General features: G+C 34.7%; 1 protein-coding gene and 1 pseudogene across 13 annotated transcripts; both read right to left on the bottom strand.

The window, feature by feature from the left end:
- Positions 1 to 3: 3 nt before the first annotated feature.
- On the bottom strand, positions 4 to 21,808 carry LOC137819672 (transcription regulator). 13 transcript variants are annotated; one of them, XM_068623581.2, is made up of 51 exons: positions 21,591 to 21,808; positions 20,248 to 20,545; positions 19,811 to 20,039; positions 19,156 to 19,492; positions 18,936 to 19,049; positions 18,708 to 18,836; positions 18,441 to 18,632; positions 18,153 to 18,347; positions 17,772 to 17,909; positions 17,488 to 17,610; positions 17,143 to 17,396; positions 16,220 to 16,323; positions 15,606 to 15,700; positions 15,292 to 15,531; positions 13,148 to 13,339; positions 12,744 to 12,825; positions 12,552 to 12,619; positions 12,209 to 12,354; positions 11,363 to 11,471; positions 11,127 to 11,273; positions 10,996 to 11,043; positions 10,787 to 10,915; positions 10,457 to 10,696; positions 10,229 to 10,369; positions 10,043 to 10,128; positions 9,864 to 9,969; positions 9,549 to 9,644; positions 9,271 to 9,423; positions 8,358 to 8,540; positions 7,978 to 8,192; positions 7,760 to 7,889; positions 7,557 to 7,682; positions 6,746 to 6,790; positions 6,527 to 6,604; positions 6,239 to 6,355; positions 5,614 to 5,740; positions 5,432 to 5,532; positions 5,235 to 5,360; positions 5,022 to 5,105; positions 4,021 to 4,167; positions 3,804 to 3,932; positions 3,689 to 3,718; positions 3,445 to 3,591; positions 3,101 to 3,162; positions 1,943 to 2,096; positions 1,563 to 1,754; positions 1,346 to 1,474; positions 1,015 to 1,149; positions 573 to 809; positions 379 to 483; positions 4 to 293 (listed from the first exon to the last, which is right to left on the bottom strand). In XM_068623581.2, exons 1-51 carry the CDS (start codon positions 21,708 to 21,710, stop codon positions 159 to 161), a joined length of 7,245 nt encoding a protein of 2,414 aa, XP_068479682.1. In that variant the 5' UTR covers positions 21,711 to 21,808; the 3' UTR covers positions 4 to 158. The 13 variants fall into 13 exon arrangements, with proteins under 13 accessions (XP_068479682.1, XP_068479679.1, XP_068479686.1 ...); XM_068623578.2 differs by having other exon boundaries at positions 379 to 480; XM_068623585.2 differs by having other exon boundaries at positions 1,370 to 1,474.
- A 2,957-nt stretch (positions 21,809 to 24,765) lies between these two features.
- LOC150024226 (uncharacterized) lies at positions 24,766 to 26,869 on the bottom strand (annotated as a pseudogene).
- Positions 26,870 to 27,780: the final 911 nt, after the last annotated feature.

Here is a 27,780-nt window from a genome sequence, read left to right as displayed (position 1 = left end):
GAATTAAGAGGCATGAAAAAGAAGAGAATTTCACTAAAACATGATATACAAAGTAGAAAGTGTTAGATTACAATTGAGGAAATAGTCCTAACTAACATGGTTAGGGTTAACTGGCTAACCTACACAAACTAACAAGTATGAAAAGACTATATTGACACTCAGACCCAACCAGACACCATGTTGTCATCCACTGGTTTTGGACCTCCACAAGATCTTGACACAGATTCAAAAAGCTTTTCGATCTCTGGGGCACATCTGATGAAACTCCGGTTCCAGAAGTTATACCTAGGATTCTGCAATATCACAAGAAAATATTACAAAGAGAGAAGAGAAGTGATTTGGTTAATAAGCTGTAATATGCACCAAAATAGAAAATACCTTGATAAGTTCAATAAAGGTAATGAGGAGGCCCCAGGGATGAGGACGGTTAACAATTAGGCGTTCCAACAAGACTCTAGTAATTTGTTCTTGGATAACTTCCTGCTGTCAAAACATGAGTATATAGTTAAATAATAATTGGAAATATGTCTGACATAGCTTAAGATAAAAGGCATGGCAAGAGTTAGGTGTACCTGGTTTGATTCAGCAAACAAGTAAAGAAGGATGAAAGAAAAGTAGTGTGTGTTGGTATTAGGATAACGCAGTTGGTTGGCAATGGCATTTAGAAAAAGGTAGCGGCCTTCGGTGTCCAAGTCCACGATGAGTGTCTGGAAAATATCCAAAGCAGCACCAACAGAAAATACGGCCAAGGGGAAAGCATTTGCTGAAGATTGTGCATGGGGAGTTCTTCCCTGAAGCTGATGGATTGCCTGTTATACCAAAACATTATTTAGATCTTTGCATTGTGATCATAAATATGATAGGATCTAACATGCTATGCTTAGAACAAAAAACTTCAGCAACTTTAAAACTCCAATTTAAAATGGCAATCTTAATCTATAACAGGTGGTTATTGTTATAGACTCATTAATGCAGAGGCAAATATGAAAAATAAGAGTTTCCCATTTAATGTACCTGCATTCCAACATATAGCACAAGTGAGTTGATTAATGGCACATTGTATCGAGTACCAGCAGAGGCAGCTTCATTGGGTGCGAGAAGCATCTTATCCTTCAGTTCGGACAAAAATGGAGAACTTTGTTGCCTTGTCTGCAAAAAAAGTGATTGGAAACTTATGAAAAAAAAGGTAGGAAAGTAAAAATAGATTGGAGAGAAACAACTAAGGAAATAAAAGGTAGAAAATCTTGACCAAAAAGAATTCACATGTTGTAGACAAGCAACAAATGCATAAAGCATAATCATTCTACTCAATTATAACATAGCAAACCAACTATGAACAACAAACCAATTCGAGGAGGGAAGGGCGGACCTTGAGGTAGTCATCTACATCAGCCTTCATCTGCTTTGCTTTAAGTGCAGCATCAACCTCAGAAAGAATGCGGGGTGATTGGGTAATTTCTTGAAGTAAATCAATCTGCATACAAAAGCACAAGGCAGTAACATCAACTTAAAGCTCCTTAACCTTAACAAAACGTTTAGGGGGGAATCCGAGATTCTAAGACCTTCAAATTAGGAGTAGATGGATCGGGCAGTCTCATACTACGTGGAAATGCACTTAGAATGATATTCCTCATCTGTATGCAACTTGGAGGTATAACATCACAAAAGGTAAAGTGATAGTCACATAGAAACTCGGGGAAGTCATGAAGTAGCACTAAGAGCACCCTAAGTGTCCCTTTGTAGAGGACACGGACCTGATCACAACAGAAAAATTAAAAAAAAAGTGTAGATGTAGAGAAGCATTATTGTGCATAGACCCAGTTAGAAGCTGTTAGAAAACCTATAAGAATTATCCTATAATATATTTGTGTAAAATAGATAATAGGATATTTCTTAGAATTTCTAATAAAAGAAAATAATTGAGGCATAGATAGAGACAAACCGGGTCTCCCAGTTCAGCATGCCTCAGAAAGGGCTCCATAAATTGGAACAGGTCTACAAGTAACCGTTGGATATAAGGCCAACCCTTTTGACCATTACCAGTCAACATTTTAGGCATGAAGCTCCTGTGACTTATCAGCTCAAGCCATGCAAAACTGAAGAAACATGCACATAAAGGAACTAAGTTAAAAATACAAAAACAAACGAAGCATTAAAAATGTATATATAAACATACACACACACACACATATAAACATGTGTGTGTGTGTGTGTGTATGCCGTGAGCACGATAAAAAGTGATCTGTAGACATTACAGACAGAATTGTTAATGAGACTAGGCAGAACCTATATATAAATATATACACACACACACACATCATAAAGACTCTACAAGTAAATATACTCACTCAAAACAATGATAAATACTAGCATCAGGACAATTAACATTCATAATCATTCTAACAAATTACTATATTCTGTATTTCACTCGTCAAAGGTACAAAAAAATTGTCCAAAGTCTAACACGATGATACAAGAGAATATAGAAAGTTCAACCAATATAGAGGACACATTATTACAATATGATAAATTCAGGAACATTAAAGGTGGGATAGCTTGCCAAAAGACAGACATCCAACACAATTACATATAGATAGAGATCCACATTTCAATAAAAAGAAAATCGGTAAAATAAGTCATATCATAAACAATAATGAGGAGCATGTCAAATAATGCCTGCTCAGATTGGATTTAAAATGTATTCTTAGGTCAAGTCCGCCTTAATTTTGAGATTGCATTAAGCAACGCGTATATAATCAACCCAAATCCCAACATAATTCACAAACAAAGTTAAAGCGTTTTAAATTTCTGATGAATTCAGAGCCCGCTAATCATTTTACTCAACATAACCTCTTCCACAAAAAAAGGGGCATCATCTTTAGCAAGTAAATATCTGACAAAGTAAACTAAAAGTATATGATCCTTAATCAACAATGTTTATACATCTCTCCACAAAAAATAGGAATTGGAATTCTTAAATGACAGAACAGAAAATAATAGAACAATAAAACAGTCTGCATAACAAAAAAAATAGCATTCCATTACAAGATTGTTAAACCAAAATACAGCAAACTATGAATCAAAAGTAGACATTCCTAACCTGAACGCAGGAACTTTAAGCGGCTGCAATGCATGAAATGCATTGGCAAAAGCAGTCAAAATCTGCAATTCATGAAGCGGTATTAGTCAAGCCTGTTCTTAACTTATTGGGTGATGGAAAGGGGGTTGAAATGCTTTGGCAAAATCAATACAAACAAAATAACCAGCCTAATTGGCAGGTCATTACCAGTCAATAATAAAAGTATCTACTGATAAAATTCCTGACAGTTTCAAATTCACACATGTATGAACAAATTTAATGGTTATAAACAGTTTGAACCCACGTTTGTACCCAAAAAATATACAAATAAATAAACTATTCAAGTAAATGAAAGTAACAAACACCTGAAGATTTGCACCGTCAGTAACAGGCTCAAGGGAACCAAGATCTAGAAGCCAGTTGATGAATAATCTGAAAAGTGGTCTTGGATTAAAAGATGCTTTCTTCTCCTCTGCATCTTTTATAATGAATCTGACAGCAACTGCCAGAATCTATCATAAAGCAATGGGAAGTATTAGACAACAATTATATAATTAGTAATGCCTGGGAGAAAGAGAGACTGCATTAAAACTTTAGTTTATAACACACCTTGGAAAGAAGAAAGGGTTTGTTTGATCCCTGTTCCAGAAACCAACAGAACAGCTAAGATGCTAAAAATACCCAAAAAAAAAATGAGAAAAGAAAAAGATATACAGTTGACAACCTTCAAGATTGAGAAGACAAGCTTTGCATAAATATCAACTGCAAGAAATGACATTGTCTGCAGCTGTTGGGATTGTAGTGACCCTGAATTAATCATTTCAGTGGATAAGCAATGTGCAACCGCAAGCTCCTGGAAAAAAAGAACAAGGAAAGTGGTTAAACTGACAATCCTGGTCGTTAGTAGAAATGAATAGCTAGCATGAAGAAAGAAAAGCCACCAGTAATAGGCGGAAGAATCGATCTGTAAGATCATCCCCCTTCAGCAGGCCATTCTGATGCAATTGCAAGATGAAGTGGGCGGAGACTGTATCATTGGCGCCAGGAAGTTCACATATCCTATACCATTCTGTAAACAAAATGGAAACCTACAATTTGTGCATAAAATAAGTAATCATTAGAAGTTCAAAATTTTGTTTCTGGTCCAACACATACATAATTAAAGAAAGATTTGATGCCAATGTCCCTTTGCTAAACAAAGGAAAAATAAAAGGTAAGAAATAAAGGGAAAAAACTACTCAACATCTGAAACTACACGCAACTCAGCATTCTGAGCAAGATCACGCTTACAAAAGCAGTAAAGTCATAACTTGCAAAATATATTTTCTCCTTTTATGAAATGCAATAGTATCAGATTTTAGGGTTTTCAATTGGTTCTACATGACACTTCCTAAGGCTAAAAGGAGCCAGTGAAATTTTCATTTCTTTTTGCATAACTTCACAAGGGTGTGTTTTCAAAAGGCTTACTGTACACCTTATGTGGACTTGTATTATAACATATGATATGTCTCTACTAAGGTGTTTTCTTTATTTGAATCAGAACTTCAAATAGCTTACGAAAACAAGTTAAATTTTTTTCATTCAAATGAAAAAATAACTTATACATAAGCACTTCATTAAGCTGTCTATCCAAAATGGAAAAAAAATATAAACTCTCACTGTTGTGCTCATTCTTTTATTTCAAGAGCTTATAGATCTTACAAAGACAAAAAAAGTATTAATTTTTTAGTGCAATTCTAAGGTGTAATTAACTCATACATCAACTATTCTACTCAGTCATAACACAGGTACATTTGGATGAAATAAAATCTTCAATAAAACATTAAAATAAAAGTGGCAGGCGGGAAAAATATAATTAAGCCAAAATGTGAAGCAGTTATGTTGTGCCAAATAGCCAAGCAACAAAATTCACACTAATCTATCAATTTCGACATCAAGATACCTGCTCCCGGAACCCAGCTGGATCTGGTTCAATAGAATCCACGCTGTTGAACTCTTCCCTGTTCGCAGGTAGCAGACCAGGAACCTGCTTTGACACGATGACAAAAATACCCAGATTTCAGGAAAACCAAAAGCAACAACTGATAAAAAAACAGAAGAGAAGACAAAAAGTGCATGAACAATAGTGGCAGCTGAACCACATTGCTCGTGTGACCTTAATGTCTCTTGATTGTCTTGCCTTGTCCTCTTTTCCAGCATTGCCAGAGGTTAGAGCACCAGGATTCTTGATCATTTCAAGAAGTTGTGGTAATGGCTCAGGGCATCCAGGTTTTGTAGCAAGCTGAAAAATAAAATATTGTTAGGAATTTAAGGCACACACTAAGGAATGCAGAGATTCATGTAAATACAAACCTTAGCCAAAGCATCAACAAGATTGTGAAGTTCTGAAATAACTTTAGGTTCCTCGATAACCAGGGTTTGAAGAAGGGAAATGGAAAATTCCGTTGCAGCCTCTGCACATTCACCCAGTAAGTTGCTTCATTATAGTAGTATAGAAAAAGTAAAGCCTAAAAAAATATTTTCTTTGGACATACTGTTCCTTCCTCCATCAATAAGTTTTGCCATATGAACATTGTACTCAGTAAGATTTAGCAATTCACTACGGATGAGGCCAATAGTAGTTTCTTTGTTATATTTCCTTTCTTCTTCTGAGTAAATTACCTACAAGGAGTACACAATGTACAGTTTAAAACAAATCAAGAGCAATTAGGTGTCATTAAATATAAACACTTACTTAAATCATTGAAATCTATGAATATTGGAATAAAAAATAAATATACTGACATTAGTAATTAAATAATTAACTAGCTTAACTACTTTAACTGGTCTTGATGAATTAAATATTTGTTTTTTTACAAGACAAGGAGGGAGGTGTTAGTTTTAGGGTAAATAAGAAACATCTTTGGTAACAATCAAATATTGTTTCCCATCTTCAAATGAATTGTTCTTTATCAGCAAACAACAGACGTTACCTAAATTGTCAAATTTAAGGAATGAGAACAACAATATGCCATTCATAATATGCAATTTTGTAAAACAAAACTACCAAGTATACATAACATACTACAAAATGTAAGTTAAAAAGTGTCAAAAATTAAATTCTAACAATCTATAGAACATTCAACTCATGGCAACTTTTGTGAGTTCAACAGTACATACCCAACTAGTAAGCTCCTTCACAGCAAGCTTGCAAACATCACGAATGGCAGTCAAGATTGCAAGATGAGCAGAGACATGGATGTTGTTTGATGCATTATCGTATAAACCCTTGAAAACCTGTTTAAAAAAACTAACAATTGTCAATCCCATCAACCGAAAGTGGAGGTATCAGAAATGACACGGACAATAAGTATGAAACTATTGAAGTAATCAATTCAAGATAACATATATAGCCTTAACGTTCAGTAAAATTCATCAATAACAAAATTCTCCGCAGGGGAAGCACACCTTTTGAGCCACTGCTAAAGCTGCCTCATCTCGACTAACACATCTAAGTATGATCTCTGGAACCTCAGAGATGACACCCTGAACATCATTAAGAGCCCAAAACAGATATTAAAACAAGTGGAAAAGAAACTATCAAGGTAAAAAAAATGCCAGTAACCGTAATTCATATTAGGCGAAACAGTACAGACTGTATAAGTTATGTGAACCACAGTAAAATACCTGGATTTCTGCATCCCTGGAATCATTGCTGACCATAGCTTCCAACTGAAACCAATGACATAAAGACAGTCAATAAACATCTGAAAGAAACATTGCATCCTAATAATAAAAAAAAATTAATCAACAATCCATAGCACAATTGGTGGTCCTGCTTCAAAAATTATTTTACTGCACCTGCGTGAAAAATTGTAGCTTGATCGGAGATGAAAAGAAAATCAAAACAAAAAATGAAAGAATAACATAAGCAAAATTCCATTGAAGCAAAGGTATCATTTTCAAAAGTATATCTTGCAGGAAAACTTATTCCTTTTCAAACACATGCAATTTCCTTACCAGCCATAAGTTAAATTTACAATTTCCATTATCATAAAAGGTTAACCTAACAAGAAAAACCTCAAGAACAGCACCTTAATTTCCATCCTCGGTTGCATTTGCATTTAATCATAAAAAGATAACATAACATAAAAAGACATTCCCAAAATTATCTAAAAAATGCATCAATTCACCAATAACTTCAAAAACCTAGTTACCTAGGGCAAGTCTTCCATCACAACATACACACATAATATGTTATGAAACTTCTCTAATTGGCATGTTTTGCACAAGAGTGCGATGTATATGACAACCAGCGAAATTCCAACATACTCTAAATAATAAAAGCCTGGTATAAATTAATGAAACACACCGTGTAATGAAGCAATAGTAACATTCATTAGTACAATTATATAGAAATAAAATATATTGGTTATATTAACCTTCTATAATGGGATATACACAAAGAGACACAATAATCTGAAAGATTAGCAACAACCTTATGTGCAACAATTTGGAATTTATCTAGGGCATCTCTTGTTGTGAGAGAAGGCTCCAAGAAACTACTTCCAAGGCGCTCCATAGCACCTGATGTGACTAGTGTCTGTGAAGAAGTTCCAGATTCCTGGCCATAAATCACAAACATTTAGTCTATAATCATGACATGTTGAAGCAATAATAATGTTTATTTAAAATTCTCACTTTCACATCAGACGAATCCACTGCATGCAACTCAGGCGTGGAAGCAGCTGAAGGAAATGAGGCAACAGACTCTTTCTCCAAACTTAGCTGGGAAGCACTATCAGATGCTCTAATGTGAATTGAGGAAGCACTGAAACATTCAATGCAGATTGTAAATAAATTTGAATTTATAGACCTATAAGACAGAAAAACAGCCATAGAAAATAACAGGTGGGAACCTAAAATGTTGAGCCAAGTTAGACTCTGTCATATCTTCTAATGGTCGAGATACTCCTTCATATCCTGTACTCACAGGGTAACCAGGGTTAACCTGACCAGAGACAGAACCATTCGTGCTAGGAAGACCAGTATTGCCAGATTGACCAGCAACACCAGCAGACATAGAATGTGAGCTCTGGCTAGACTGGTTTTGCCATGGAAGCCGAACAAAGTCCTAATATAAAGGAACAGAAATTAAAAACTGGTGTTAATCTCTACAAATCCCAGCAAAAATTGAATACATGCCAAATGCATTTCCTAATATAAATAAACAGAAATTAAACTCTGGTGTTAATCTCTACAAATCCCAGCAAAAATTGAATACATGCCAAATGCATACCTCATATACACGCTGTTGTGACAGTGACAACTGGCCAGGCTTAGGGCGAAGAGGCTCTGGAACACCACCCATAGAACCTTGTGGATACAAATTTGCATCAAAAAATGTAGAACCCATACCTTCTCGATGCTTCCTTCTCAAAGAGAGTTGTTGACCAATCTCTGTATCGATGGTGTTTATTGCCTATAAGATAGCATCACAGACAACAAGCCAGTTAAATTGGATTTATCACTGTAAATGCAAAGTCAGAAGAGAAATGGCAGTTGTAGCCACCACTATCAACCAAATATTTTACTGATGTTACACCTAAAACAATTTGTAAAATTAGTGACATGAAATAATAAAATGTCTTGTCGCAATTATAAAAGAATTAAACTAAGAAATATTATTTTTCCTTCAGTAAAAGATTTAAACAGTCTACATAGACCCCAAAAGCAAATACTATATGTCAAAAGAAGCTATAACCTACACAATGTACATTGACATTGCGCCTCTTTTTGTTTACTCTTCACATTCATACTTCTTCAAAACAACATACAATCAAAACAAGATAAGGAAAATATAAATGGAGAGCTATGGAGGTACTTCTACTCCATCCCCAATGTGTTTCATCAGTTAACTATAACGCAAAAAAGCATTTCACATAGTAATCAAACAATCACATACAAGGAAGGATACAATTTGATAAATACTCATTCTTACAAACCCAACAATTTTACAGATGTGAGCAATTGGTGGTTCATATATCCGTATCTAACAATATACTTCAGTAATAAACAATGGAGACATCTAAATAATGTCTACATTCTAAAATTAATTATTATATTACCAAATGAAAGAAGCAACAAAAGAATTTTTCACCATTGTTGGCATTGCCACTAATAGCTATAACCACAGATATTTAGCAACTAACCTTATCAGTAGCAGCCTGTTCAATGACAGCACAGCCTAGATCAAGATTATCATTGGTGACAAGTTGCACAGCTTGTTCCAAAATTTCATTAGCAATATTTAGGTTCTGCAGTGAAGTCCTCAATTGACCAGAGATCGATGCCCGTAATGGCTCCTAGAAATTGAGATGCATTAACCAGAAGAAAATAAAACAAAAGTAGCCTAAAAACATAACACTCTAAAAGAATTAGCTAACTAACATATATGCAACAGAATAGATATCATATTTAAGGGCATTACTTTGCAAGTAACATGAGCCAAACTCCCAGCAAGACTTGCGACCATTAAGTGTGCTGCATTTAATATGCGTGTCTCATCAGATTCCATGGCATAATCCTGCATATGATTTACATAAATTAAAATCAAGAAAAAAAAAACTAAAAAAGCTGTTTATCTACACAACTAATCAAGAGTTAAAAAGATCGTTACTAAAAGAGGCGACATTATAAACCATATCATCCTAGATATATCCAATGAAAAGATTACATCAGGAATTACAACAAATGGAATTTCAAAAATCAAGCAGTTAAAGCAAGGCTTCAGTAATATGTAAACCTTTAAAACAAGCTCCTTTGTAGTTTGTGTTGCTATGGAAACACTACGCTGCACAATACTAGACACTATCTCTTTGATAGCTCTATCCATTGCAATGGGTACCGCTCTGTAATAAAAAAATAGTATCCAAATCACACATATATTCAAACAAGAAGTACAACATAGTGATAGCACCATACCTCTGAAAATGCATTTGCAAACCAAAACCACTGAGCTTTTGATTAATAATAACGTGAGTCCCAATGTTAGGTATCTGTGTTGGAAGCTGTAACCACAAGAAGCAACAATCAGTGATGCTTAAAAATAACCTTCAATTAATCTATAAATAGTCCAAAAAGGAGGGAAACGAGATTTTGATTCCAAACCTGGCTAATAGAAAACGGTGCTTGGGCAGGAGTAGCTTGTAACAGCCCTTGAGCAGAGGGAAGTTGATCAGACAATCCCAAAGGTGTTACCTTTTCATCTTCCATCAATGCACCCGAAGACATATGAAGAGGACCAGCATACTATCCACACAGAAATATTCAAAGAAATATTTATAAATCAACAAAAGGAAAAGATCACCATAGACCAAAAAGAACGCAAAAACAAACCTGAGACAGCATATGTGGATGAGCACCCGTATTTGATTGATTGGTGACTTCAAGTGGCAATTCCACTTGATTTACTGGAGGTACAAGACCAGATTTTATGTCAGTAATCATTTGTGATTGAGATGCTCCAACATCTTTATTAGAGAAATCAGGATTTCCTTCAAATTCTCTTTTTCGATCCTTCAGGAGAGAAGTTGGGGTGACATCCTTCATATCAACACCAAGATTTTTGAATAAAACCTGTATAGCACAATTATTACATTAAATAGGTGGATGAGTAACAAAATTATGCAAATGATACTCCAGCATGGAAAGAGAAAAGAAACTGACCTCTATGTCAAACTTGAGGTTCATTTTCAAGTTTGGCATTGAATAAATTTCAACAAGCAATCCCAAAATGCCCATAGTCCAAGGATTAGGAGGTTGGTATGCAAGACTGCTTTGGCATGGTTCAAGGACCTATAGCATAAAATTGAATGACAATGTAGCATGCCTATTGAATATAACCAATGAAAAATAATCACAACCAAAAATTATACCTTTGATGTAAATGGAATAACAGCAATCATTAGCCCCTTCTCATATGCCTACAATGTGGAAAACAATTTGATAAGCAAATGATAACTTGAAATGCCATCTACTCCTAAAATATATTCAATTTCGAATTTACCTCCATAATCAAAGACTTTGGGTCTATTTCACGAGCCCTCAAAACCTGATTCCGGCCAATTGTTAACTTTCCAAGCCAGCTCCCCAAATTTTTAAGCAAAGAGCGTTCCTCTGAACTTGATTTTATGAGTTCAGATCCTAAAAGAACCTGAAGATTATGCAAACACAAAGTATTATTTCAAACATTTTACACATCTACTCATAAATCAAGCAAGGAACAGAAACAAGAATCAAAACCTTGCAATTTTCATAAGTTGCCTGAACAATCTCTTTGTTCAAAGCCTTTGAATTAACTTTGTCCAGGAATTTCAGGTACAGGTCATGGAAATTTGGTTCAATGCTTGCTCTGGAAGGAAGTATCAGTTGGTATTAAGTATATGCATAAAAAAAATAGAGGTACCATTTTGATAAGATAAATATAAAAGCTGTGTATAGTAAGATGTGCCAAAAACAGTTTGAAAAAATAATTCCTATGTTAATGAACACAAAATAAAATATGAAACTTCTACTATCTACCCCCATGTTCTGTCTCAACTTCTACCTTCTCAAAATTCAATTGAGAGAAACGGAAATTATTAACAATGGTTTGCTAGATTCATCTAATACTCACTATTTCCATGTTAAACCCAAGTTCTTGGTTTAATTTATTTTGTAATGGAGTACACTGAAAATATCTATGAACTCAACAGTCTCTGTAATGGAAGAATAAAAACATGTGGTTTATACTGATCAACAACTCAATAATAGCAGGACCTAGAATAGTTACAAAACCAAATTTCTATGCTTCTAAGACCTGTTAAATGCTCTACACCTTTTAATTCTCTATTTACCCCCAACAATCCAATTAAACCTCCTTGCACTTAATCACTGTAAAGCAGGACTTAGAAAATATACAAATCCAAATTTTGTAGTCTCTAAGATCTGTTTAGTTACCCTACTCATTTATTTATTAGCCCCAATAGTCCATTTAAGCTTCCCTGCTGACCCTTAGTAAATTCGCTTTCTGCACAGTCAATATACCTACGTGGATGTAACATTTTAAGCAATTGTATGACATGTGACATAACACGAAGCAAAACTAACCTTTTCATAACCATATACTGCGCAAACCAAGGATAGTACTGTTCTTTCAAAATTTCAGTGAACTCTTTTGATTTAGCTTCAATATTAGCAGCAGAAACATTATTAATTATAAATAATATCTTGTCCTGAACTTCTGACCCTGGAGCCTGTTAGCAAAAAAATGAGGCTTAAACTACAGCAAGTAAAAGAAACACAATTTAAATTCATATAAGAAATTAAAGTAAAACAGGGACCAGGTGAAACATAAAAAACATCAAAATTATTTGTAAGCAGGTATGTAAATCCATTAAAAAACTCAAGAAAGCAGCCAATCCCATAAATTAATTGTAAGAGGCTAGAGCACCTCAATAGGAATTTCTCTTTTCTCAGCAGCAGCAACCAAAGTTTCAATGTTCAAGGCAGATCCAAACCCTACATCAGATGCACATATCAAAGGGGTACAAAATATATTCAGAAAATAAGAACATAATTAAAGGATACTATCTATGACTTTATGCTATGTAAAGGAAACTGTTAACAAGTAAAAAATATATACTGGTAGAAGTAGGGACACGGGAAGGGCGGACAAAACCAGGAGAAGAAGATAGCATTGACGAGGTGCTGACTGAGCTATGCAACTGCAATTGTAGCAACAAAACTAAGTCCCGGTATAAAAATATGAGAATGTGAAATATAATAAAGCATGGTAAACAGAGAAAGTTAAGCAGAGAAAAATAAAATCCGAAATATTCTGAGAAAATCACTGATAAAATTTGTGGTTCAATATATGAAAATCACTGACTACGTAACAACCAACAACCATGAGTTACAATGGAAACATATAGCTTCCGTAACTGAAAGTAGACTATCCTTCTCAACTACCCAAGTATGTCACTAACACAATATAAGTAAGAATACAGAATATTACAATGCTCAAAGAACAATATAAAAGTATAATACCTTATTGGTATTAGAAGCATCAGTAGGTGTTAGTACTGAAGATTGCCCTAGAGAAGATAACTGTGGTTTGACATCAGTAGATGAACCAACAGAAGCTTTGTGACGATCATCCAAGAGATTTTCACGTCTCTGTTGAAGCTGCAGTGACAAATGTTGCTGCCCAGGTTGTATGACTGTGGGGCCACTGAGCTGCTATAAGGATACAGCATAAATAAAATGTTAGCCGGACAGAAATTCAATAAAAAGTAATTGAAAGGAAAATAAAATAACATCTATTATCCATAATCTTTTTTTTATGATATAACCTTATCAAGTGACAAGTAATAATAACAGGTTTCTTTCCCCACCACAAATATCCCAGAAAAACAAACCCTGCAGCAATGGGTCTCCACGGAATAACAACAAAGACCCTACCATACTAATGATTCACACAATGGGAAACAAAACACCTAGATGTGATACAACCGATCTTCCGCTCATAAATGGAGCAAATGACTATTATTCAGAGAAGCAGCGTAGTCTATAATGTGATGAATATGAAAAAAGTTTTAGGGCGATATGCAAAAAAGTTTCGGCTTATACTAAGGAAGCCCAAGTCAATGAGAAAAAGCTGGATAGAATAAATAAACAAATAGAACATAAGGGACACTCATCCCTGAGGTTAAAGTCCCTTGAGTATCCACAATGGAATTAAACACAGGAAGCAGATCGGGAAAATTGGGGATCACTGCGGAGAGCAATTTTACTCACAAAATCAATGAATGGAATCATTCATCATGTCAATCCTGCCAGATGTGTGCAGGCTCAAGCTCCTAGTAAATCAATTGACCCAACTCATGTAGTTGGAAACTCCAAATAGGATATTGCAAACCAACTTTAATATTTTTTTTAAAAATAACCATCTTTTCCCTTAGGGTTCCCAGTTGCAAATTAGAGAATATATGAAGCATTCTTCACAACTCCACTTCTTCACTAAAAGGAGCACCAAATAAACAACACTGCCATAGTCATCTTTGGACATTGTCATTGTCAGTCATCGCAATGCACATACTGTAGTCACTTGCCATTGCAGAGGTGGCTTTGTGGTCTCTGGCCGTCAGCAAGGCTCACAGCAACACCAACTACTACATTGTGTGTGACTGTTTTTGGATATTGCTGGCTGTTCTGAGCAATTTTATGACATGTGAACCTATTTCCAATTGTTTTAACTAATGGATCTTAAAATTTAAGATTTATTGTTAGTTATTTTCTTCTCTATATTATTTTTAATACATGTGCAGGTCTGTAAATATAGTTATTCATATATGCATAACTCTTACAAGTCAAATTAAGATCTCATGTTATGATATTTTATCCCCCTCCAATCCCCGAGTTTCACAACATCAATGGCAGCGCATAAGATTTTCAGATGTATCTGCCAATTCCAATCACATTCCCTTAATAAAGCCCAATTTGCACAGGACCACAACTCCAAATCGCAACCTTGCCTCTCACTTTGTTTCTGCAGACACAAAGCCCTAATAGTTTGATTGGATAGGTGAAGATAAAAAAGAGTTACTTTGTTTGTATCATAGATTTAGAGTACTTTTCCACTCTATATCCAACCTATTTCCACTATGCTCTCTCTCTCTCATTTCCTCTCTATTTTATTCAACCAGAATAACTGTAACTTTCATTTTATCTCTTACCTATTTCACTCATCCTGGAATATGACCCAAGATCCTCAATAACCAAGGCAGCTGCAAGGACCAAGGCTGCCATGGTCGCAATTTGGGTGAAACCCACTACACTATAGAGCTATTGTGCCACAATAACTGATATAGTTAACAACACCCTCAGCCAAAAACAAAATACATCAAGCACAAACAGAAGTATGATCATATTGAACATAGGTACATAAATAAATAATCTTTAATACGAAAACTAGGTTTAGAACAACCAACTTAGGCACAATGTTACAATGTCATAAACCATTAACGTAAAAATATATAATATGTAACAGAAAAAGGTATAAAATTTAATTATAACTGACTATCCATGAGCAATTGCACTTCTAATGTAAAATTAAAACCAGACTCTTAAATCTGACTCATTTTAGAAAATAGAATACAAGACAAACACAAATGATAACAAGTTATTCTTACCTCTACATGCCCTAATGTAGCCGGTGCAGAATGATGGTTACTAATAACAGAAGCATGACTTGCCCCATCACCATCCGAATGACCAGAAGAAATCCTAGCAAGGGCCTGCTCAATGAAAGCAACTATTTCTGAATGTGTACTGCGCAAATGGGAAATTTGAAGAATATGATTGCAATACTGAGGCCACTCAATTAGACGATCCACAAACTGCTCCAATGCCAGACTTCCAAACAAAAACATCTGTACAAAAGTTTCGTCAGCCCTCACATCAAATGAAAACTTCAAAGGAATTCACTATTCAAAACAACACAAACTTTTGAATCTGCAGGCTTGCGCAATGCATCAAGAACATAACGCAGTGCAATCCCCAAAGACAGATGAGTTACAAGCTGATGCTTGATCACAGAACCTGGTACATGATATAAAAATAAATGAAGGAAAAAATGGTACCAAAGAATATGAATGTGGTGCAAAATCGTGGACCGATAATGTTAGCAAAAGCACGCACTGTGCGTACTAAAAAACATAATTTTAATAATGACACCCAATGAAGAAAACCCCAAAATTTATATGCACTACATACGTATAGGATAAGAAGTTTACAAGTTAGAAAAACAGTCTAAGGGAATAAATTTTCTAACAGAGTATGTAACTATCATTGTCACAGGTTCAACTTAGCCTGGTCAATTTTGTCAGCAAACGGAATTATTAATGCACATTATCATCTAAATGCATGATTGCAGCCTTATGCTTACATGATGAACATATACGAGCACAACTCTGACTAAAAACATTTTACATTACTTACCAATTCACCAATCCAGATCAAAAGTTGCTTGGTTGAAATGAAACACTATCATAAACCTCAATAGTTGATGATCATATGAAGTTAAATTTCATCATCTACAATGCCAAAAGAGAAACTTACCAAAGAGAACTGCAGCTATTTTGAGTTGCCTTTCAGGATACTTTGGAAAAAATCTATACTCCTCGAATAAGTTTGCAATCATGCAATCAAAAATCGATTTCTCCCTGTTAACTCACCAAGAGAGAAAGGATTTTAGTACTTAGCCCAAAAACCACAAACTTAATGCCATTGACAGAATTTCCAACCAAGGGACCAGGGTTGGCAAATCAATCCACTTATCAACCATTCACCCGTTAGTCCACAAGTAAATTCATCTAATTATGCATTACAAAAATATAAAAAAATGGATTCATCAACACCATCCATCTAATTTTAGGATGCTTGATCTATCCACTATTATTCAAAATCCAACAGATCATCCTATCAATACTTAATGGATTAAAGATAGTGCAGCTAATTTTTCATTATTAAATTATTCTTAAAATTTCATTTTTAAAAACTTTTCAAAATTCCACTTTTAAATTTTTGGCAAAATTTATTTCTGAATTTTTTTAAAAATAAATCATTATATTTTTTAAAAAAATTTAATTTTATGAATGGATTGGATATTCATCCATACAAAATAATTGTGAAAGAATTGGATTGCATTATTATTAAAAGGAACAGATTGGATTAGATTTTTAATTAAACTGTTAATGTATCCAATCCATTATAATTCAAAAAAAAAATCAATCCAACCAGTCTGGAACCCCTACAAGGTAAAAAAGAACACACATGCGTTGAACATGAAAGTTTAATTTTCTTTTTCCTCAGGGAAGGTTTTAAGAGGCATAATTAACAGCTAGAGTGAGCCTCAAAAACCTTGATACAAATGGTTACTAAACTTTTATAAAATTCACAAGGCCAGAACTTCAAAAATAACACAACACTAAGATGGTATTTACAACAACAGATTGACCAGAGGAAATTTTAGAAATTATCACCTCTTCACTGAAGATTCCTTGAATCTAGCAAGCATTTGTACCATTGCATTAATGGTTAACTGATCAGAGAACATTTGATGGAAGTAAGAGTTTGCTTCTGCTTCAATGTCATCCGCATATCCATCAGAAGTAGATGAATCAGCTGCTCCACCATTCTGAATCCTTGGATTTGAATCTATAATAGATATATGCAGCCTCTCCAACTCCTCAGAAAGATGTCTAGGGGCAACCAAGTCATTATGAGATTTAAGAACCTGTAATCTAAAAAGGTCAGATACAACAGTAAAAATGAAAACAAATGAGGCTATAGGAGAGGCAGAGAAACCAAATGATTTAAAGTATAACCTTCAAGACAGTAGCAGTTGTCTCAGCATATAGACTCAGAACAGCACTAGATGGATGAAAAGATTGGCCAGAAAGGTTCTGTGATCCACCAAAATGGGCATCCTTCAAGAACTTGAGACACTCCTGCAAGGTAGGCCAAATAATGTCAGCCACTTTTCTGCTACGATAAATTCAGAGAAGTACAACTAAAAATGCTATGAACAAAAAACCAAAAGAATGCATAAATCTATAATGCTACTGCCATTAAAATTTAGAAATCAAGTAATGAGGGAAGGCATTATTACCTCAAAAAAGGTTTCCTTGTATGTAATTAAGTTGCTACTCAACCACTTCTCAAAGTCAAGTAATTCTTTTCTTGATGCAACAGCTGCTAACCTTATACTATAATGAGAAGGAATAACTTCCACCACAGATGATAAAATCTGTAAAACAAATATGATAGATTAGAAATGGCAAGAAAAAAATAACAGAAACATGAGATTGGTATTCATGAAGACAAATTTAAAAGCTTATAGCAAGGTAACTAAAAGGACTCAAGGAATGTGAGAGCTGCTCATTTTAACAAAGTTTAGACTTAAACAAGAAAAAAAAACAATACCTAACAGTAAAATCCATATATAAGAAAACAATCAAAATGAAAAATACAAACTTAACAATAAAACAACCTTTAGCTCCTGGCAGATGTCCACAATTCTTATAATACTGTCTGAGTCATGGTTTTGAGAATCAATTATCCCTCTAAAGACCAAGTTAGGATTTACATGCCAAAGGTGTAGAATCATCCCACTGCCTACAGCACTTTTTACAATCATGGGAAAAACAATTAGAGATACTTCCTGCTGCAAGAGATTGTAGGCCGTCTGCAAGAACAACAAATAAAAACTTCATATCAAGAAAAGAGAGGAAATGGAAAACTGTTGAGAACTAACAAATATGAATCCATTAAATTTTACATTAATGTGTGCCATCCCAAGAAGCAAGACTTCAGGACAGTGCTTAAGGGGATAATCAAGGATTGATCGAACAACACTGGCATGACCTTTTTCAGCTAGCTGGCAGAGGACATCTAAAAGGTCAAGACACAGCCATGAATGATTGGGATGTCCATTTTGAAGTTTGTGGCCATTAATTGCATCAGCATATACCTGAAAAGCAATTTGTTGCCATAAAATATGTAGATGGGAACAAGTAATAGAATTAGTGAAAAACGATCACCATACCAGCTGTCTTCCAGAGTGTGAAAAGGTAAACATTTCCGGTGCTGCTGATACAGCATATTTAAGGAGCGACAACTGACCCTCAGTATTCTTCCAGACAGACCCACAGATGGCATGGAGAGGAAACGGTTCCTGCTAGGCCCATTTCATACATTCAGGATTTTATAACAGAGCTTGCATGTATATCAATTAAGCTCAAGGGAAAGTATATGTAGTGTTCTGATATCATACCTTACAGGCATGTTTATATACGGACATGAGAAAAGAGAATGCCTCTTCACTAGGAAGAAAAAACCCTTCATGATCAAGATTTTCAATAACACGTACCCAATTGGTATGAGGTGCCTATATCAGAAAAATGAAAACATTTATCTCATTTATTCCAATTCCAGCAACAGGAATAAGAGCACATGACAAGATGGAATTTTAAGCTTTATTGAAGAAAACTCACAAGATGCTTGACTGTATCAATCAAGACATCAATATTCCAAGAGTTCAGCGGCGGCAACTCAGACACGTTGTATCCATGGGCCGCACGAAAATTTAAGTATGTGTTTTGGTTGTCCTCCAACCCAGTATGGGTACAAGCAATAGCACCAAGTAATTTAGAGAGTGTATGTTCAGTTAAAGGTAAGAAGAGTGAAAATATATCCTTGCACTGTGAAACATCAACAGTGCATCCATAGCCTAGCTCCTTCACAATATCACCCATGTTCATTTCCTTCTGTATGTCTGCCAAAATAGCATCAAAATCATTTTCTCCAGAGTCGTGGAACAACTCCATATTCCTGTAATTTGCAGATAGAGAAACATCATAACCCCAGGATTTAATCATTTATTATTAATAATGTAAATCAAAAATACAGTTTTATTCAAACGTGAAGCTGATTGTAATTTGCCAGCATTTTAAATTTAATTAATGATTAAAAGGGTTCAACTTAACTACTTATTTCAGGGGTTAAATAAAATAAATATTATTCACAGAACAGTGAGTAGTTAACTTCATACATGGTAATCAGTCAGTAATAATCTATAATTATCATGACTTTTTTACCATAATTTTATCACCCATACAATACAAAAAGGATAGGTATATAAGTTACCACCTTAAAAAATCAGCCTCATGCATCTCATCAGGAAGCAATGGAGTCAAGACGAAAGGTGGTGTGTCTTTGAACTCCACAAGTGATAATATCTGCATAAAGGAATCCACGTGCTTGGAAAGACCCTCGGACTGCTTTAGGAACATGATAATACTGTGAATTTGCTCATGAAAACTCATAGAACCAGGGTTGGCACACAATTCCTCAATCTGAGACATGCAAAAGTTTTTTCCTAAACACAAGCAAAATTTCTGATCAAATAACGTAATATATAAACATAAAACTACATAATACTCTGAGAAAATATTGATGTGATAGATAATACAGAAATGACCACGAAACGAACATTACAAAAATATATAAACATTATTTATCAAGCAAAATGTTCATAAGAAAAAACATTTAAAAAAACTGAAACTAGAAATTAACTTCATACTTACCACACAGCCTGACATCAGGATTCTCAGAATCAGATAAAGCAAGACTGATGACCATCTTTTCCAATAAAGATAACTGCAATCCATTACAAAAAATTTCTAGAAAGCTTTCATTAATTTCCATATTCTTCATGGACTCAGAAAACACTGTGCTGAAGTTTGGTTTGTCCAAGAGGTATTTAATGACTGCCCCAAGAATTGGCTCATGCTGCATGTCTTTCGTATCTCTTCTGGCATAACCATAGTGATCCAAGCAAGTTTGAAGCAGCAAAATGCATCCAGTGGTTCCAAATTCAGCAAACTGTCAGCCAAACAAAGTACAAGTCAATAACAAATCCAAAAACAGACAGCCAATACAGAGAAAATTTCAAATATGAATAAATTAAAAAGTAAGAACACACAAAAGAAAATCCACTAAGGTGTGCAGAAGCTAATAGTTGCCTACTATTCTAAGATTAGGGTAATTCGCAGGGAGCAAATGCAGAGAGAGAGAGAGCACCGTGCAAGACAGGACATAAACAAAGACGCAAAGTCCATAAAACAGCAGAAAAATAACAGGTCAGAAATGGCATACACAAATCATAGTCATATTATAACCACCAGAGAAAGAATATAGACACTGGATCATTACCAAATTACAGTGACACTGAACCTTAGCATCTTATATTTGTTTGCTAAATACCATTAATTTCTCTCAGGAATCCCAGATGATTAAAAACCAAATGCTAAAAACCTCGAGATCCTATCCACTACAATCACCTCCACAACACTATCTACTCTTCAGCTGAGCATAATCTCAAAACACCGCAAAAATAATTATGATCAGGCCACACCTTCTACAAAGGCCAAAGCCCATCCGTAAATCATTTCATACTCCAATTTACTAAAGCACAGTAGTGAGCAAAAATAATGTAGCTAGATTGATTATTCTCCTTATCACAGGAAGACAACAACATCTAACAAAGCATTTCAAAAGAATACAAACAAACATCATGCGCAAAAAAGGTAAATTTGAAAAGGTAACACCAGTACCATAAACCCTAGAAACACACAACTACATAAATCTACAAAATCATTTCCACACACAGCATATTCGAGCACCGCACACCAAGGTCGCAAAAGTAAAGCATTGAACACACGCATTAAACAAACAAAAGCACGTCAAGTCGATTTTAAATTGGATTCCCTCAAAGGGAATTTGCGCAGCCCCCGGGTGAGAAAGGAGGAAACTTTATCAAGCACGGAGCACGAACACAAAATTGGAGAGAAACCCAGAAAAAATTAGCGTAAGAAATGAGATGGGGTTTTGAGGAGGAAGAACATGGAGAAATGGATGAATGAATGACCTGAGAGAGTTGATGGAAAACGGAGTCAAAGTTGACTTCGTTCAAGGTGGTGAGGAGAAAGCGAATCTGGTTGGAGGAAAAGTTGGACATGGATGGCAAGGAATGAAGAAGAGTCTTCATCACAGAGAATGCTGGAAATGGTAGAGAAGAGAAGAGAATGCGTGAGATTTGAGTGTGAAGAAGGTTGCTTTGCTGCTTGATTTGGGTCTGAAAGGAACCATGTTGTCCTTCTTCCTCTTTATCTTGGGCTTATGGGAATAATCTTGCAGGCCTTGACCCATTTTTAGCGGGCGGGCCTTCTGGATCTTTTTGGGTGTTTCTTCCTGCACCCCTATATTTTAAAATACCAAAATAGCCTTGTTATTTTTATTTGAAAAGGCACCATTATGGGGTTTATAAGTTTCCAGAATGTGGGTTCCGCAAAATTTATGGATTAGTGGATCTGGAATGTTTTTTTTTTGACTTATGAATTGGTGAATCCGGAATGTATTTTTTGACTTATGGATTGGTGAATTCGAAATGCATTTTTTGACTTATGGATTGGTGGATGCGGAGTGTATTTTTTTACTTCTGATGTTTGGTTGTGGTTTTGGTAAGATGTAAATTTGTAGAAGTATGGACAATGACAAAGGATTTGTTGAACTTCATTATTAATCAATTTTACAACTCATTGAAAAACATAAACATAAATATTCTTATACAATCGCCAAAGATTGGTCTTGATATGTAGTTATAAGGTTGTAATCGAATTCATAAATTAATATGTAAACATACATTGTGACTATTATAAATGTGAAAGAACAAATTCACTCACTATTGTGTAAAAACTAATTTCATTACCCTTTAAAATAATAATGTAAACAATGTGTAGCTTCATCAAATTACAAAATAGAAATACAACTAAAAACATAAAAGATATAAATAATCATCGTTGTCCATGTCATTGTTTGCGAACATACACACACGTCATACGAATGGGCTACATGATTTTCATAAGTTGTCAACCTCATAACTACATATGAAGACCAAACTTTGACAATTGGATATAATGTTTATGTTTATGTTTTCTAATGAGTCTTAAAATTGATTAATAGTGAAGTTCAACAAATCCTTCGGTATTGTCCATACTTCTACAAATTAACATACCATGAAATTCCAACAAATTATTGAAAACCACAACCAAACATCAAAAGTTAAAAAATGCATTATGGATTCATCAATCCATAAGTCAAAATAAGCATTCTGGATTCACCAATCAATACGTTAAAAAAATGCATTCCGGATCCACCAATCCATAAGTTAAAAAATACATTTCGGATCACCAATCCATAAGTCAAAAAATTGAATTCCAGATTCGTCAATCATAAGTAAAAAAAATGCATTATGGATCCACCAATCCATAAATATCCTGAAACCCAATTTTCGAAAATCTATAAACACCATAATAATGCCTTTTTTCAAATAAAAATAACAAGGCTAGTTTTGGTATTTTTAAAATGTAGGGGTGCAGGAAGAAACATTCATTTGTTTGTGGGTTAATTCTTCCTGCACACATGATGAATTTTTACCTACACCCGATCCACTTTTAATTTTTTTCATTTTGAATTGAAAATTAGAATATAAAAAGTACACTTTGGAAAAGCCAACTCGGAATAGATTGTATGTTATGGAAATAAAATTCCTAGATAGAATTAGGAAATGAAAATCTTATTCTAGAAAAGCAATTTCACAATACAAAAAATACATTTTGGAAAACAAAATCTATACATAATACAAATGGAGAGGACTCTCATGGTAAGTTTAAACATGTGTCCTCTCCATAAAATTTAGCAGAAAAAAACCAAAAAGTTTTAATAGTAAAAGTAGAAAAACTTCCACCAATCAACACAACACACCTGAGCAAACGAAAACGTGTCACGTTTTAAAACTCACTTTGTTGTTTGGTTTCCCCATTCTCCCTCATTTCGCTTTCTCGATTGTCTCTCTTTAACACTCTTTTTCTCTCTCATCCTTTTTTTCTTTGAAACCCTAAACTCCTCTCAATCTTTTGCCCCTTTCTCTCCTTTTTTCCTTTACTTTTTTCACCATTTCAGCAACTACAGAGCTACTCTATTGGAAAGTAGTTTTGCCTAAAAACACCATTACCATCTGTAGAAATGGCGCCTTCTTTTGAATTTTGAAATGGTAATGACGATTTTTTTTCACTATAAATTGTGTTGTATCAAACGCTTTTTCATTTCTGTTCGATTTTCTTCTGTTCATTCTCCATGGACCAGGTAATATTTTATATCGTTTGTTCATCTCATTATCACATCTATGTTGTGTTTTTAGGGTTTTCTGATTAAAAGATATCTCCTTTTTATGGTTAATTTTTATTTTGATGCAAATCCACCATATATTCAGTCATCGATTGAAGATTTTTTTCCTTTTTTGCATTCTAGGGTTTTTGAGGGTTTAATCGTTAATGGCGTTGTTGGTTTTTAAGTATATGGTTTTAGGGTTGATGATATGAATCCAAATAGAAATGACAATAAAATTGAGAATTTAGGGTTACGGAACGGAATAAATTCAAAACAGTAACAATAGAAACCTGGATAAAGGAAGGCGCCACAAACAAAGTTTGATAAGCCTAAGGATGATCGCCACAAGAATTGCTGGATTCTTGATAAGATCGCAAGATACAAGGAAAAACCCTAGCAGAGAAACACTCTCTAAAATTGTCAAAATATTCGTCCCTATTCTGAGTTTCAACAGTGTATAAATTACAAAGGTCTTTTCTTGTTTGTAAGAAAATAAGACGATACTACAATCCCTATATTTCAAGAATGATCATTTGTCCCAGTGGTTAGGTTGATACTTTGTACTTGTTCCTGAGTTCAAATCCTAACTCCAAATAAAATAATAATATTATTTTATTTTAATATTCCAATCTTGTTGTGCGTGGCCCTTGGGCTTGGATGTCCGCATCACTCCCTCACTCTTGAGAAAGACCTTGGAGGATGTCCGCATCATTCCCTCCCTCTTGAAAAAGACTTGAAGTTAAATCCAAAGCTTCTCCAGGATCAAAGATTACTTTCTTTCTTCCTTTGTTAACTTGTTTAGAATAACCTTCACCTTTTTCTTCAACTTGTGCTTCAACCTTTTTATGTTGCTTTCTCACATAGTCAACCTTAGCCTATGTATCTTTATTCTTTAAAACAGAAATGCTCGGCATAGTTAACAAATCTATTGGAGTTAAAGGATTTAATCCATACAAAATTTCAAATGGATCACAATTCGATGTGCTTTCAACAACCATATTGTAAGCAAACTCAATCTGATGTAAACATAATTCTTGGATAACCATCACCTTTTCATAATCTACATGAACTCCTTTGGTACTTACCACAAAACACAAGAATGCAATTTGTTCAGTACAAAATGTGCATTTCTCAAGATTAGCATACAACTTTTCTGTTCTAAGAACATTTAAAACAACACACAAATGTTCCTCATGTAATTCCAAACTAGTGCTATAGATCAAGATGTCATCAAAATACACCACAAAAAATTTGCCCAAAAATTCTCTCAAAACATAGTTCATTAATCTCATAAAAGTGCTTGAGGCATTTGTTAGCCCAAATAGCAACACACGCCAGTCATACAATCCATATTTTGTTGTAAAGACAGTTTTCCATTCATTCTCATTCCTAATCCTAATTTGATGGCAACCACTTCTTAAGTCAATTTTTGAAAATATACAACCACCATACAATTCATCCATTAAATCATCTAACCTGGGAATATGGTGTTTATACTTAATGGTAATTTTATTGAGTGCTCTGTAATCTGTGCACATCCTCCAATAACCATCATTTTTAGGCACCAAAATTACTGGAACAACACATGGGCTCATGGTCTCTTGTACCCATCCTGTGTTCATCAATTCTTCAACTTGAGTTTGGATTTCCTGCAAAACAGAATCAACACTAGGAAGCAAATTAATTTGGTTAGAATGGTCAGCAACCAAAGTGTTGTTTTTGCAATAAGGTAAATAAAGAGGTTTGCTAGAAAGTAGCAACTTCTTCACTTCATTCACTTGTAGTAATCCACTCATTTTTATCTCATGTGTTTCTCTCTTTTTAAGTGTTTCACTCTTGCTCTGTTTAGGTGTTTCACTCATCTCTCTTTTCTCTTGGACTCTCTTTTCTCTCAATTTGATTTGATCCTCACAAACCTCTCTAGGAGATAAGGGTTTGAGAATGATCTTCTTATTATTCTGCATGAAAGAGATTTTATTGGTGAAACCATCATGAATAGCCTTGGTGTCAAACTGCCACGGCCTCCCTAACAAAATGTGAGTTGCCTCCATTGGAACCACATCACACAAGACATTGTCATTATATTGTCCTATGGATAGGTTCACCTCCACTTGCTTACTCACTGTCATCTCTCCATCTTCACTAAGCCATTGAAGCTTGTATGGCCTTGGGTGCGGTTTTGTCTCCAAATTCAATTTGGTAACTAGTCTTGAGCTAGCTACATTGGTGCAATTTCCTCCATCAACTATGAGTGAACATATTTTCCCTTGAATGGAACATCTAGTATGGAAAATATTTTCCCTTTGGGTTTGGTCCAAAGCTTGCATTTTGCTTCCTAAAAGCCTTCGAATCATCAACAAATCACCCTCCAATGCATCCAACTCCACCTCTACATCCTCTTTCTCTTTTTCACTTGAAGGTTCACTGTCTATTTGTCCATTTGATAACATGTACATAGTTTTTTTTTGTTGGACATTCTGCAGCATAATGTCCCTTTCCTAAGCATTTGAAACATTTGACATCACTTGTCTTCCTTTTAGGTGGTGAATTATTATATCTATTAGATGACTTCCCACTTGAAGACATGACTGAACTTGAGGGAACTCCTTTATCCTTCATCACCTTATCCTTCCAATTGTAATTATTATTATTGTTAGAACTCCTCCTCATGATTCCTTTCCTCTTGAGTTGTTGTTCTACTTGGTTAGCCTTGAGCAACAAGTCCTCAATGTCAACATACTCTTGCAGCTCCACAACATCCCTAATATCATAGTTTAGTCCATTAAAAAACCTAGCCATGATTGCTTCGTTTTCTTCATTCATTCCAGCTCTAATCATGGTTACCTCCATCTCTTTAAAATACTCTTCCACACTTTTATTTCCTTGAGTCATTCTCTGGAGTTTGAGTTGCAAATCCCTATTGTAGCTTGCTGGAATATATCTCTTCCTCATAATCCTTTTCATTTTTGTCCAAGATTCTACCATGGATTCTTCATATCTAGTTCTGTCCCTTTGGTATTTATTCCACCAAGTTAAAGCATAAGCTGAAAATTCAGCTGCTGCCAACTTCATCTTCTGCTCCTCATTGTACTCATTGCAAGCAAACACATGCTCTACTTTAATTTCCCACTCCAAGTAAGCATCAGGATCACTTTTCCCATTGAATGTGGGAATATTTAATTTTATTCCATCAATTCTCAGAGTTCTTTGTTCTCCATCATTTTCTTTTCTCCTCCTCCTATCTCCCCCTCTATTTTCTGGATTTACTTGTTGTGCTTGCTCCATTTGATCCAACTTCTCATGGAGTCCATCACTTTGTTGTTTCATTATCCTTTCCAAGTGTTGTGTTAAGGCTTGCATCTGTAGTTGAGACAGTCCACTATCTGACGGTTCCCCTGCCATGCTCAAGTAAACAGATTACAAATAACAATAAGTTTGGGCCTCACACCACTTTCTCACGTGTTTACACTTAACACTCGTGTTTCACACAATAAGGCTTTTTTTTCTAATGATCACACTGCCTTTTACCACTCTTTCTCCACTTAAGGTTCTTACAAGAATCAAACAATCAATAATCCAGAATTACTTTCAAAAGTAGCAATCAGAATCAATTAAAAATAATAGTAAAGAACAAAATAGTGAAAAACAATTTCACTATCAACAAACAAGCAAGACAATTAAAAAACAGAAAGCAAAAACAATATATAGAGAAAATAAAATATGTAGACAGGACACTTTTAGAACTTTTAACAAACACCACGTATGCACTGAATAAGAACTATTTTTTTTTTCTGTTTTCCTCTTGTTCTTTTTTTTTCTATTTCTGTTTTCCTCTTGTTCTTTTTTTTTCTATTTCTGTTTTCCTCTTCTTCTTCCTTTTTTTTTCTTTT

Source organism: Phaseolus vulgaris, chromosome 10 (assembly GCF_051622355.1).
Source record: "Phaseolus vulgaris cultivar YP4 chromosome 10, ASM5162235v1, whole genome shotgun sequence".
Taxonomy (NCBI): domain Eukaryota; kingdom Viridiplantae; phylum Streptophyta; class Magnoliopsida; order Fabales; family Fabaceae; genus Phaseolus; species Phaseolus vulgaris.
This window is presented reverse-complemented; position numbering and strand designations above follow the sequence as displayed.